Genomic DNA, 13,731 nt, shown 5'->3' on the forward strand with positions numbered 1-13,731 from the left:
CACATTGATATTTCTCTCCTCCTCTTTCTCCTGTCCTTTACCTTTCTCTAAAAATAAATAAATAATATCTTAAAAAAGAAATGTGGGAAAAGCAGACAACTCAGGGGTGTGATAAAAAGCTCTTTGGTGGATTCATTCTGGAAGAGTGGGCTTGGCTCTGAGCAACGCCCTGTGCCATCCTGCCTGCTGACAAGGCCGTGCTGCTGGGCATGCACGGGAGGCATTTGGAGAGTATCCAGGTGGGGGTGGGGGCCTCTGTCGTTTCCTGGCTGCCAAAGGATTCCAAGTGCCAGATATGACTTCAGGATATCTCCAGACCCCAGGTCCCAGCATGTCTCTGCAGGCCAGGACAGAGGTAGGAGAATTGGTGACGTCACCCTTATCAAATAAAAGCACCTGCTAGACGCCGCAAACCTTCCTCTGATTTTGCTGCAGCCAACCCAGAACCATGGCTCCCCGATGCTACTGCCTGGGTAAGGGGGACCCAACCCCAGTTCCCTAGGAGCCCCTCTCTGATCTCAGCCACCACCCATCCCTACCTCAGCCCCTCCCTCCTCCTTGGTGCCAGGCCTTAGCCAAAGCAATTCCCAATCTCCTCTCCATCCACATCTGACTGAGTTCTGAAACTCATGCCCAGGGCCATCCATGTCCCATCCCCACCAAACCCGGTCTTCTAACCTTTCCTGTGGGTCCCCCGCCTAACAGCCCAGTCAGCTCAGCCCCCGGAGAGCCTGACAGCGCCTGAGCCTTGCGCTCAGCTCCTGCCCAGGAAACACGCACCTGCCCCAGCGCCCTGCGCTCACTTATCTCAGGAGTCCTGCCAGGAGCCCTCACCTTCCACGGGTCCGAAATCCCAAGGCCCCTGAACACAGGGGACTAGGTCCCACCCTGTACAGCTCTGAGCCTCCCTCTGAGCCTCAGTCAGCACACAGACCCCCTCAGTCCTTCCCCCGCCCCAGGCTGGGCTCCCCTTCAGCCGCACCTCCTCCATCCTCTCCCACAGCTGTTCTGGCTGCTCTGTGCATCGTCACCCTCCTCTGCTCCCACGGAGCCCCAGGTGAGGCCACGAGGGACAGGGACACTTGGGTGTTGGGTGCGGCTCCCAGAGGACCCCGGGCTGGGCCCACCTGCCCTGCCATCTGGGCCACAGCAGCTCTGTCTCCTCCAGTGTCTCCCACGGGCGCTCATCTGATGCTGTGCCAGTCACACACACGATGTGGGGACAAGTTCTACGACCCCCAGCAGCACTGTTGCTATGACAACGCCGTGGTGCCCTTGAGCAGGACCCGGGGGTGTGGAAACTGCACCTTCAGGGTCTGCTTCGAGCAGTGCTGCCCCTGGTCATTCAGATCCCAGGAGACCTTCGTGGTAAAAGTGAGAGGCCAGACATGCTCCTCGGCCCGGTCCTTGGACGACAGGGTTTGTGCCAGGTAAGGTCCTGTCCTCTCACAGGAGCAGGGCGTGCAGGGGACCGGGGAGGGTCTGGGTGCCTGGACTGTCCAGGATACCACCTTCCTGCCCTGTTCTTGGTGTCCCCCTGCCCCTGGCCACCTGTTCTACTCAGTATACCTCCCCCATTCTCTCTTTGTTTTTCTCTCTCACTCTCTCTGTTGTCCTCCTGTCTCTCTTTTCCACTCATCTGTCCATGGTCCATCTGTCCCTCCATTTCTGGCCCTCTTTCTGCAGTGTCAGCAGACAGAGAACCCGGTGACGAGTTGCCTGCTGGATTCAGCTTCCTGAATGAGCCTGGTGACAGGTCCCTGGTGCTGACAGAGATCTGGCACGTGACATGGATATTTGGGGACAACAGACACTCAGCTTCAATCGCTCTTCTTATTCTTCTTCCTTTAATTCTCTAAATTGTCCTAAATTGGTGATGGGTCCTCCTTCTATGTTTCTGAACAATCCTGAGGGATACTTTGCTGTTGGAGGCCCCGACACCTAGAGCCGGTATCAGGTGCAGGATCCCCAGGCACTGGGCACCCTTCGCTGAGACAGTCCATTGCTTTAGATCGTTTTCTCTTCTCGGTGCAAACACAAGGCACTATATAAATTTTGCAGTTTTACATTTACTGTCCTGGATCGTGAATGGTTCGGAAGGTCATAAATGGTAGACAGGGGTCCTCTCTCTGGCTTCCAGGGATTGCAAGGAATATCCACTTCTGCCAAATACAAACAAATTTCACCCTGTTCTGCTTGTTTCACTAATAAAAACTCCATCCCATTCACAGGGCTCCGCTTCCTGTTTCGCCCTCGCTTGGCTGGGACTGGGAGGGGATGGATCCACCGGGAGGGAGGGGGCTTTTGCGCTGAATCTGAGTGTCCCCCCCCCCCCGCCCCCACCACCTGTCTTGCCTCATTGATGGCAGGTCGTGGCCGCCTCGCCCCCTGGCGGTCGGCGGTGGAAGAGCAGTGGGCGCGGGGGCGGGGGCGGGGGGCGAGCGCCTCCGAGTGCGGGGCCCCGAGGAGTCTCCAGCGCTGGGACGAAAACTTGCCTCTCCTGCAGCCCAGCCCAGGGCTGGCCTTCCCACTTGTCCCCGCCAGCCAGTAACTCGTGGTGTGGGAGGCTGGGACCTCGGACAGGAAGGATGTACTTGCCTCCAAGAAACTGTTTGGAACAGACATGGGGGGGTCAGCATTTCCAATTGTCCGCTTTCCCCCCAAACGGAGGGTGGGAACGCCTTTCCCGAGGCCCTGGCCTCTCCCAACCACAATCCCCGGGAGGGAGCCGCGGTCACAGGCGTCGGGCTCTGTGACGCCCGCCGCAGAACTTCCTGCAAGGGGGACCCGGGTCAGGGAGGAGGGGCGTGAGGTCACACGGGGCCCAGCGACGGGGCAGGAGGGGACAGGACGGGACAGGACGGGACAGGACGGGCAGACCGTGAACAGAGGTTGCAAATGCCCCGTCCTCTCCAGACACTTTTTGAAATATGAAAGAAATTAAAACTACTTTTATGTATTAGTTTTATTTTTAAACAATCATATGATAATTGGACGGAAAAGGCTGGGGCCTCCGGGTCACTGCAGTGGGTCTCCCAAAACGGGTCTCAGGCGACCGTGCCCCTCCCACCCCTGCGTGGTGGCCCAGACGAGGGGCCTGAGCTTCCTGGGCTTTGGGTGAAGGTCAACCACCCCCAGGCTGGTAGGTAACCCCTCCCCCGCCCACCACCGCCGACTGCGGGGCGGGCCCTGAAGACCCATCGTTTCCTGAGGACGCTGCCCAGAGTTTCCGGACTGTCCCCTCTGACCGTTGTCTCTACTTTGCGTCACTAAGGCCAGACCCACCACTTTGCAGAATTCTATGCAGGCGGATAAAAGAAAAAGCAAAGCTCCTCCCCATCCTCCCCTCAAAAAAACACTACAGACGGTGTCACTGTGACCTTCCAGAAGATTCTGTGTGCGTCTGCAGAGACATGATGGAGGCAGCAGGGGCTGGGGGAGCAGGAACTCTGCAGCTGGAGGGCCCAGGTGAGACCCTGCTACTCAGTATGCATTCTGGGAGTGACAGTGCCTCTGTGCCTCAGTTTCCTCATTTGTAAAGTGATGATGAAAACCAGGTAAAATGAATAAGTATTTGTAAAGGATTTCAAACAGTGCTGGGAATATATTAAACGTGTGTTTATTGAAAGATAAACGTTTTCTTCTCTATTTTAACTGACGTGTATAAATAACTTTCAGTATTTTGTCTTTTTAACGTAAGAAAAAGTGTAGAAGTATTTCAGAGTGAGGACCCATAGATTCATCTCAAACGTCCTAATGGCAGAAAATTAGTGCAGTGTCTGCATCAAGATTTTTAAATCCAGTGTCTTTTGTTTTTTAAATATATTTCAAAGACTTTCAAATTACATGGAAAATGTTCACAATATAATGTTAAAGGAAAAAATCCCTAAGATAAATCACTGCATACATTATTAGCCCAGTCTTTTAAAATATTTTATTTATTTATTTTTAGATAGACAAGGAGGGAGGGAGAAAGAGAAACAGCAATGGGTGGTTGCCTCTTGTGCACCCCCAACTGGGGTCCTGGCCCCCAACCCAGGTGTGTGCCCTGACTGGGAAATGAACCGGCAACTTTGGTTCACAGGCAGGCGCTCAATCCACTGAGCCATGCCAGCCAGGGCTAGATATTGGTTTTGGAAGTAGAAGTTTTTAATTCTTTTAGGTTTTATTTATTTATATTTTTTTAGAGAGGGGAAGGGAGGGAGAAAGGGAGAGAAATGTCAACATATGTGAGAGATACATTGATCAGCAGCCTCTCTCTCGCCCCCAACTTGGGACCTGGCCCACATCCAGGCATCTGCCCTGACTGGGAATTGAACCGACTACGCTATGGTTAGCAGTCCAGTGCTCAGTCCAGAGAGCCATACCAGCCAGGGCTCACTATCCCAGTTTCAAAAATGTGTGCACCTGTGCTCATGGTGGCACGGTTTTTCTTTAGAGGCAGCAAAGCCTAGACACTACCTGATCTGTGGTCTTGGATGTCAGCCATGTAGCCAGTAAAACTATGGCTGTTCTTTCTTCACTGCTTAGCTTTCAGTTTTTATTATTGCTATTTTAAAGTAAAATTGACATAACAGAGTTTCTGATTTAATTAATCAGTGGGTTTTTGATATATGTATATACTTAGAATGTTGTGCAACACTCATCACTGATACCAAACCATGTCAATCAGCCCAACGAGAAACCCCGTACCTATTAGCTGTCATCCCCAATTCCCTTTCCCCGACTCCTTACAGCTACTGACCTGCTTTTTGTCTCTATGGATTTTCCTGTTCTGGGTATTTCATAGAATGGAATCACGCACAATGTGATCATTTGTGTCTTTCATTTATTGTAAGATATTCAGGGGTCATCCATTTTGTACTATGTATCTGAGATCCACTTTATTTTAAAAGATTTTATTTATTTATTCCTGGAGAGAGGGGAAGGAAGGGAAGGGGAAAGAGAGGAAGAAAACATCCATGTGAGTTTGCTTCTCATGCACCCCGATCTGGGGACTGGACCACAAATGAGGTATGTGCCCTGACCTGGAATTGAACCTGTGACCTTTGGTTGACAGGCTGGTGCTCAACCCACTGAGCCACACTGGCCAGGCATGCTTTTGATTGTAATGTAAATGCTGCCATTAGGCCAAGTCATCCAAATCACAGTCATCATCTCCATACACAGAAACCCAGATGTGACACAGCTGCTAGCCAAACAAGTAGATTAGGGAGCAGGCAGCTCGCCCCATCACTTTCACCTTTTAAAGCCCTAGGCAAGCTGGGTAACTGACAGCCTGAGCACCGCCCCTATTCCACCCTGCCACCGTGTGGCTTCCCTCCTGTGCTCTAATCCCTGCTTTTATGCTTTAATTTCACTAACGGACCTTCCCTGTCCACTCCACCCGCCCCTGCCCCCTGTGGCTCCCTTTCTGTGCTCTAATTCCTTTTAAATTCTTTAAATTCTCCAATAAAGAGTGAATCCTCCAAACCCTAGACACCCCATCCTGGATCTATGTAAAGGCAGAACCCCAGGTCCACGTCTGCACCCCGCCCCCCTACTCTCTGTGTGGTCCCCGGACGTGCTGTGTACCCTGCAGGATCTGTGAGTAAGAGACTCTTAAGTCTCTAATGGTTTTTGCTGAGGCGCATCCTGCAATCACAGTAAGAACTACAAGGGTGGTCCAGGCACAACATGACTGCCGTCCAGGAAATGTCCGTGGGCACTCGCCACAGTGACAGTGGCCCACGCAAGTGTCCCAGGTATTCCAACCTGAGCATCGTGGTGAACAGGCGAGACCCAGACACACCATTCCTCAGCTGATAAACGTCTGGGCCTTTTCCAATTTTAGGCTATTATGAATAATTCTGCTATGACTATACTTGTACATGTGGGTGTGAAGCGGTTTTGTGGTTTTGATTTGCATTTCACTAATGACTAAACATGTTAATCCGTTTTCATGGGCTTAGTGGCTGTTTGTATATTGTCCTTGGGGAAATGTTTTGACTCCTTTGACAAGTTTTTATTTGGTTGTTTGGCTTTTTATTGTTGCCTGGTAAGAGTGTTCATTATCTTCTAGATACACTTCTCTAATCAGGCATATTGTTAGGGATAAAGAAGCAAGCCAGTGACTCTCAAACCAGTAGGAGATAATTAACTAGATGAATCATGGAAAAGGGGCAAGGAAATGACATCCTGCAGCTCCTCACACATATCTCTGGGATCAAAAGGAGGAAGACTGTCATCACCAAACACAGAGAAATGGGAAGATGTAGCTAGATAACTTTGTAAATAAGTTGGAGATAGTTGATTTGAAGATATTTTCTTGGAAGTAGTCTTTTCATTTTATGAATGGTGTTTTTGGAAATAAAAGTTTTAAATTTTTTAGCCTTTATTCATTTTTATTATTTTAGAGAGGAGAAGGGAGGGAGGAAGGGAGAGAAATATCAACATGTGAGAGACACATTGATCGGTTGCCTCTACCACACCCCCAAATGGGGACCTGGCCCACAACCTGTGCCCTGACTGAGAATGGAATCAATGAACTTTGGGTTTGCAGGCCAGCGCTCAATCCATTGTGTCACACCAGCCAGGACAAAAATATTTTAATTTTGATGAATTTCAATTTACTATGTGTCTGTGGCTCCTCTTCCTTGTCCAGGTAGCACTGCTCCAGTCTCCAAGCTTACCCCGTCTCTTGTCACTGTAGACCAGTATGAGGGCTACCTAAGATTTATACAGTAATATAAAAATGGGAGTAACTGCAAGAAGTTCATTAATGGAGAAATGATACCAAGGAAACAAACACCCTTTACAGAGCCCTGTTTAACACCCTGTAATGAAGATGAAGGCTTCCTATCTGATGTTTGACTGAGAGCATTCAAGCCCCATGCCTTCCCCCTGTCAGCCCCACGTCTGGCTCAGCCTTTTAAGAAAGACCTCGGGCTCCCTCCCCTCACCTGAAGGGAAGTTCAAAACACAAAGAGCAAGACCTGCCCCAACTTCTGGCCAAAACGAAAGCCACGGCTAACCCCGCTTCCCCCTTACTTCCCCTGGATCTAACACGAACCCTTCCCCTTTGGGAACCCTATTCTTTCCTGTGTGGGTAGTAAACTACATTTTGTGTAAATTTGTGCTGTGTGTCATTCCTCCTGATACCCATATAAATTCCTGGCTCAGGGGCTGTCCTGTATCCAGTCAGGCCACTAGGCACCCAAGACCACCACCACCTACAACAAAAGTCCCATAGCCAGCTTCCTCTGCCCTTCCCAGTCTCAGTGGTCACTGTCTGTGGCCGGTCTGCTACCTCTACTGGACATAAAGCTCTGTGATGTCAGGGATCAGTGCTGCCATGCCAAAGTGAGGTGCCCATTGTTGGGGACACTGTGTCTTCCAAAGGTCAGAAACACTCAGGTTCTCATGGGAAATAAGAGATATTGAAAGCCCTTTGGCTTTATTCTCTCTGCCCAGTTCCCTCAGTGGGAGGAGGACCCGGGCAGGAGGCCCCTCTGTGGGTCACATGCATGGGGTCTCCATCAGTCCCAGGTCCAGCCCCTCCGAGAGGGGTGAGCAGGCCCCAGTGTTAGGCCCTGCTGGACAAACCCCAAGTAAGACGTGCCTCTACGCAGTTCTGGCTGACTGTCCTTCTGGAATGTGAAACAGAGAAGGAAATTGGGGTTTCCACCTGTCACAGGCTTCCCCACTGGCTTTCCCTGTAGCCCAGCAGCTAAATAGGATGACTCTCCTTCCTGGTATCAAGGGGGTGTTATTTCCACCTGCCTGCAGGGAGCCAGGCAAGAATGGTAGGAATTCCATCTGTGTTCCAAGAATGTCAGGCATGCAGGAGGGCCACTCCCCAGGGCCCTGGGCCCTGTCCTGTGCGCTGACTGGATGGGGAGGTTGCTCTTTGGCTCCGCCTGCATTCCTCAGGTGTCAGGCCTGATTCCAGGTACTGCAACAGAGCTTTTGGGGATCCTCACTGGGATGGGCATGCCAGCTCTTTTCCCTGCTTCAAATGCTCAGTGGCAGCAAACAGAAGCCACTCAGCCCAATATAAGCAGAAGGGGCTTTGAAAGTACAGAGATGAGGGGCTGATATTTCTCTGCCAGAGCTGGACATGCTCCATGCTGAGACTCCACACATGCCAGAGTACGACACTGTCGATCTGGGAAGATTTAACATTTTTTACTTTAAAAAATTGGACCCTGTTTAGCAAAACCATAGAGAAGTATCCAAGTACATGAGTCATCCCCCCTTGCCATGTGGATGAGGAAACCACAATTAGACACCAGGGGTGATGAAGGATGACCCAGGTGGGGACCATGAGGTGACTGGGTGTCCCATCCTCGGGCACTTGTCTTGTAAGGGGCCACATTATGCACAGATTCCAGTGACCTCCATTATCATTAGAATCTGAACTCAGCCATAGGTCTGTACAGAGAGCCCAACCCCTTCTTCATAGAGGGATATAAAGAAATACAACTAGGAGGTGAGTGATACAAAAGAACACAGGCAGACAATGACCTTGAACATTTCACCCTAAACCCTCTCAAGCCTGCAGGTAAGCTTGGGGAGTGGAGTAGTGCACCTCGGACAAGGAAGAGGAGCCAGAGAATAACCACATATCTAGAACTCAATTTACTGGCTGGATTCCAGGATTATCACTAAGGGAGGTCATCACAAGAACTTCCTGAATTTAGAGTGAATTGGAAAAGAATTTAGATACTGAAGACTCAAGAATAGATCGCACTGATAGGGAAAATAATTGCCATGTTCTGTTTCCGTAACTAACTGTGCTTGTATTTGCATCAGAGAATCTTTTTGAACAGTTTGCCCGCAAATGATCTGCCAATGAGTATTGATTCCTATACTTGCTGACAAAATGCCATAAAAGCCTGTAAAATGTGCAGCTCGGGGCTCAGACCTTTGGAGACTACTTCTTTGGGCCAGCATGCGTGAATAAAAGTTTGTTCCTCCGCCTTTCCGAGTGCCACTTGAGTTTCTCGCAATCGGTAACTTCCCGCAACAACACAACTATCATGGACAAGTTAAAATGTATGTCCCCAATTAATTTACACACCAGTACTTTCTTGATCATAACAGATAATAAAAGTCAGAATGGTTTATTTTATTCATACAACACAAAAGGTTACTTAAATAATGCCATGTTACATGTTTTATGAAATAAAACCATTTCTCCACATTTGTGGATTAGATGATTTAATATTGTTAAAATGAGAATAACTTCAAATTCATCTACAGATTCAACATAATCCCTATCAAAAGCCAGCTCTCCATTGTGCAGAAACTGGCAACCTGATACTAATTCATAAGAAAATGTAGGGGACCCAGACAGGTAACACATTCTTGAAAAAGAAGAAAAAGTTGGAGAACTTAAATGCCCCAATTTCAAAGCTCAGTGTAAATGAGAACAGTGTGGACTGGCATCATGATGGACAGCAATCGAATAGAACTGAGATTCCACAAATACACTCGCACATGAGTAGTCAATTGACTTTTGACCAGGGTGCCAAGGTAATTCAATGAGAAAAGAAATGTATTTTCAACCAGTGGTGCTGGGACAACTGACATGCACATGCAAAAAGAAAAAAACTAGTCGGATTAGTTCCTGGCACCATACAGAGAAATATAAAGGCTAAAATTATAAAATTCTTCAAGGAATCTATGAATAAATCTTTATGAGCAAGAAGAGTAAAGCAATAGTTTTTTAGATGAGAATACAGGAGAGAAAAAAGTGAAAACAGAGAAGTTAGAATCCATCAAAATGAAAAACTTCAAAGGACGTCATTGAGAAAGTGAAGACAACTCACACCATGGGAGGGGATATTTGCATATTTCCTGCCTGATCAAAAAATTTTATCCAGAATACAATTACTTTTCAGGCAACAGACAGAAGTATATTAATAAGAAATGGTGAAGTTTACAAACACATTGCTCTACATAAAATATAGAAATGGTAAATAATGGCATGAGATGTTCACCACTTTTAGTCACTAGGGAACTTGTAATAAGAAACACAAAATACCAATCCACACCACTTGTAAACAGATATCCATACTAGCATTGTCATTTTTTTCTATTACAGTTTATATTCAATATTAGTATGTATTAGTTTCAGGTGAATCGCATAACAGACAATCATATACTTTACAAAGTGCCCCCCATCTTGATATTTCAAGTGCCCACCTGGCACCATACAGGTATGACAACATTATTGGCTGTATCCCCTGTGCTGGACTTTACATGCCTGTGACTATTCTGTGACGACCAATGTGTCCTTCTCACTCCCTTCTCCTTTTCACTCAGCCTCCCTACCCCCTCTCTTGTGGCAACTGTTATTCTAACCTGTAACTATGAGTCTGTTTCTATTTTGTTTGTTTATTTGCAAAACAGCATTATTAACAGCCATCAGTGGAAATCAAAACCCCCGCTTTCCATCAGCTGAGGAGTGGGTACATAAAAGGTGGTGTGTCCATGCAGTGGGGTATCACTGACAACAAAAAGCAATGACAGCCTGATGCACACACTACAACAAGCATGAACCGAGACCCCCTATGCAGAGTGAAAGAGGCCACCTAGGATCCCATTTCTATGAAATGTCCACAACAGTCAAACTCAATAGAGACAAGGCGTAGATTAGCGGTTGCCAGGGGCTGGGAGGAGGGGGTGTCAGGAATTAGTGGTGATGGTTGCCCACCTAGGTACATACACTTTTCAGAAAATGCTTTGAGTTATATATACACTAAATGTTTAAAATGGTGGGTTTAAAGTTGTTATATAAATTTTAGCTCAACAAATTACTATTGAAAACAAGTCAGTTGGGGGAGGGAGTGAGAAACCATCCTAGACATACTAGTTTGAAGACACTGTCCTCCTACCACCTTGGAGTCAGGCAAGCCCGTACTCTTCCCTGGCCCTCAAAGGAGAAACTGAGTGCACGTGAACACACATGCACTGTGAACAGCTGCACTATTGGTTCATAGTATGTACACTTTGACCCTAGCTTTTTCTCCTTTATCATGATATTGCAAATATTTTCCATGTTGTTAGTATATCTGTGAAAACTAGATACAAATTAGGTACTGGTGAAATCAGTCTTGGTACAGTCAGACACTGCCACATGGCTCAGCCATAAGAAAGCCTGATATGAATGTATGGGTTCCCAGAAATAAATAATTCAAATTACATTTAAAAGGCAAAAGAGCCCTGGCTGGCATGGCACAGTGGATTGAGTTTTGACCTGCGAATCATGGGCTTGCCAGCTCAGTTTGCAGTCAGGGCACATGCCTGGGTTACGGGCCAGTTCCCCAGCTGGGGGCATGTGAGAAGTTTCTCACCCTCTTTTCCTCCCTCTCCTCCTGGCAATCTAAAAATAAATAAATAAAATTTTAAAAATAATAAAAGGCAAAAGAGTGAAAGATATACATGTATTAAGTTGCTATGCTCCAGGCACAGGTGGAAATTCTTCACAATTATGACTTCCTTTCACCTGGTTTTCAGCACCATTTTCCAATTCAGGAAACTGAGGCACACAAGCCATATCACTCACTCAGGTCACACAATGAATAGCAGGGCAGGCTCTGACCTGGGGACCCCAGAACAGAGTTTCTACTCCCCCAGCACCTGCTACCTCCCATCATGTCAGTGCAGACCTGCACTTTAGGCACAGACCCTTCCTGAAGGTCCCCCTAGACGCAGTTGATAGTGGTTTTTTTTTGTTGTTTATTTCTTTTTGAGTCACAGTTGAAGGTTTATTGCCAGTGTTAGGAGATAGTGTGTTTTTTGAGGAGAGGAAGACAAGGGTTGATGATGGGGAGGAGCTTTGCTTTACATTTTATTTATTCCCGAGCTGCTTATAGTTACAACGTGCTCTTCATAAACATAAAATCAAGACAAATCCAAAATAAAAACAGAAATCATCAGCTATGCCAATATGGGAAGAATGGAAACATTCAGAGATTCAAAATAAAACTTTGTATTTAATATTTAAATTAATTACTAATGACTACAAAAGAAAAACAAACAGATCTTCAAACCAAATATTTGCGAAACATCATCAATGACAAAAAAGAAAACTCAAATGACAGCCGCAGAAAAACCTGTAAAGAGTACATTACTCCGCTCACCCAGTTTCCAGTCAGTACATGACTTTAGATTCCCACGGGTAAATGCTTTTGCCAAATATTTTGTGAGAAGATTCAAAAATATTTCTGAAATATTTTCACTGAAAAAATTTCCAGTGTGTAAAAGCACCCACATGAAGGGAAGTAATTTGGGGGCAAAGCCCAGTGTTCCCCAACTGAAAAGTACTCTGACGTTTTTGAGGCCGATACTGCCAGGGCTTTCCCGTGCCCACCCTTACAAGCGCGCGTACGATCTGCCTTAGAGATCACAGACCAAACCTCAGTCTGATGACCCTGAGTGCCACCCACGCCCGCCTGACCCAAGGCCGCGGCCACGCCCGCCCTCCGCAGCAGCACGTCCGCGTCCCCGCCTGGTCCCACCACGGCCCTGTCGCCCGCTCTCATGGCGCCGAATTTAAGACGCTTCCACTGTCCACTTTCACCGCAGACTGTACTGTAACCGCTTCCCGAAGTCCTGGCCGCTCCCACCTACTGCACACGGGGAAGGACCCGCGGTCACAGGCGACAGGCTCTGTGATGCCAGAGGCCCAGCTTCCGAAAGAGGGACCGCGTTCGGGGAGGACACCCCGGCAACAGCGCGGCTCCCAGCGTCCCGGAGGAAAAGACGCCCCAGAGCCTGGAGGGACGGAACCGCACAGGCAGGGTGCAGAGTTGGGCCGTGGGCAGGAGGGGGACGCCCAGGACCCTGGACAGAGGCCTGTGGGGCCCGGAGTCTCCTGCAGGTGTAGGAGTCCACCGAACATATGGCTTCTCTGCGGAGGAGGCCTGGGCGCCAGCTGCCCCGTGTGTCCAGCGACCCGCGCACACTGCCAGCAGGGCCGGGGCCCCTCCCCTCGCACTCCCAGACCCGAGCGGTGCCGGCCCGAGAAGGTGGGAGGAGCGCCCACCTCAGCAGCCTCCCCAGCCTCGCGCATGCGCCCTGTGGTTCCGGGCAGGTCCCCGCCCATCTCAGCCAACCGCCTGCTGCAGCCCTTTGTCCTGAAAAGATCTGGAGCCCCTGGACCAGGGGCCCATGTTGCCTCCGTCCTCCTCACACAGCGCAGAGCTGTGGGAATGACCGCACCTGTGAGAAGCACCCGGGAGACCCACGGACCGTACCTGCCGGGGCCGCCCTACCTGCACCTGTAATTCATTCAGCCGCGCATCCTACCTCTGGCTTCTCGCCCAAACGTGGGCGCATGCGCACACGGGCCAGGGCGTCCAGACAGAGACGGGAAGCCCGCCCTTTGTAGACTTCCTAGTTTTGCTTGATTTACATGAACCAGGTCGGGAAAGTACGACAGGACTCTGAGAGTCGGTCAAGTTGAATAAGACGTTCGACCTTTTTGTTGTTTGGTGGAGGCCAACATGAGAGTCTGTCCCAACACCTGTCGGGATGAGGGACACTTACTGAGGTGACCTTGTACCCACGTGCAGGTGTGTGGTGGAGGTGATGATGGAGATGAAGGTGCTGTTATTGGGGAGAATGGAAAATAGCTTGGGGTCCCTGGGGAGAAGCTTTTTGGTCTGAGTTCTTTGTAGAAGAGAGTGAGAAGCGGGGTGAGGTTGGCATGAAGCTTGGAGAATCGGGGCTGGGGGATTGTTC

The 13,731-nt window shown here is 48.9% G+C and overlaps 1 protein-coding gene across 1 annotated transcript; it reads left to right on the plus strand.

Moving 5' to 3' along the window:
- The first annotated feature begins 448 nt into the window (after positions 1–448).
- Positions 449–2,068, plus strand: LOC149994957 (insulin growth factor-like family member 1). The gene is made up of 4 exons (XM_090259100.1): positions 449–473; positions 1,004–1,057; positions 1,169–1,430; positions 1,687–2,068. Exons 1-4 carry the CDS (start codon positions 449–451, stop codon positions 1,709–1,711), a joined length of 366 nt encoding a protein of 121 aa, XP_090115226.1. The 3' UTR covers positions 1,712–2,068.
- The last annotated feature ends 11,663 nt before the right edge of the window (positions 2,069–13,731 follow it).

Source organism: Furipterus horrens, unplaced genomic scaffold (genome assembly GCF_987537825.1).
Source record: "Furipterus horrens unplaced genomic scaffold, mFurHor1.1.pri manual_scaffold_13, whole genome shotgun sequence".
Lineage (NCBI taxonomy): Eukaryota > Metazoa > Chordata > Mammalia > Chiroptera > Furipteridae > Furipterus > Furipterus horrens.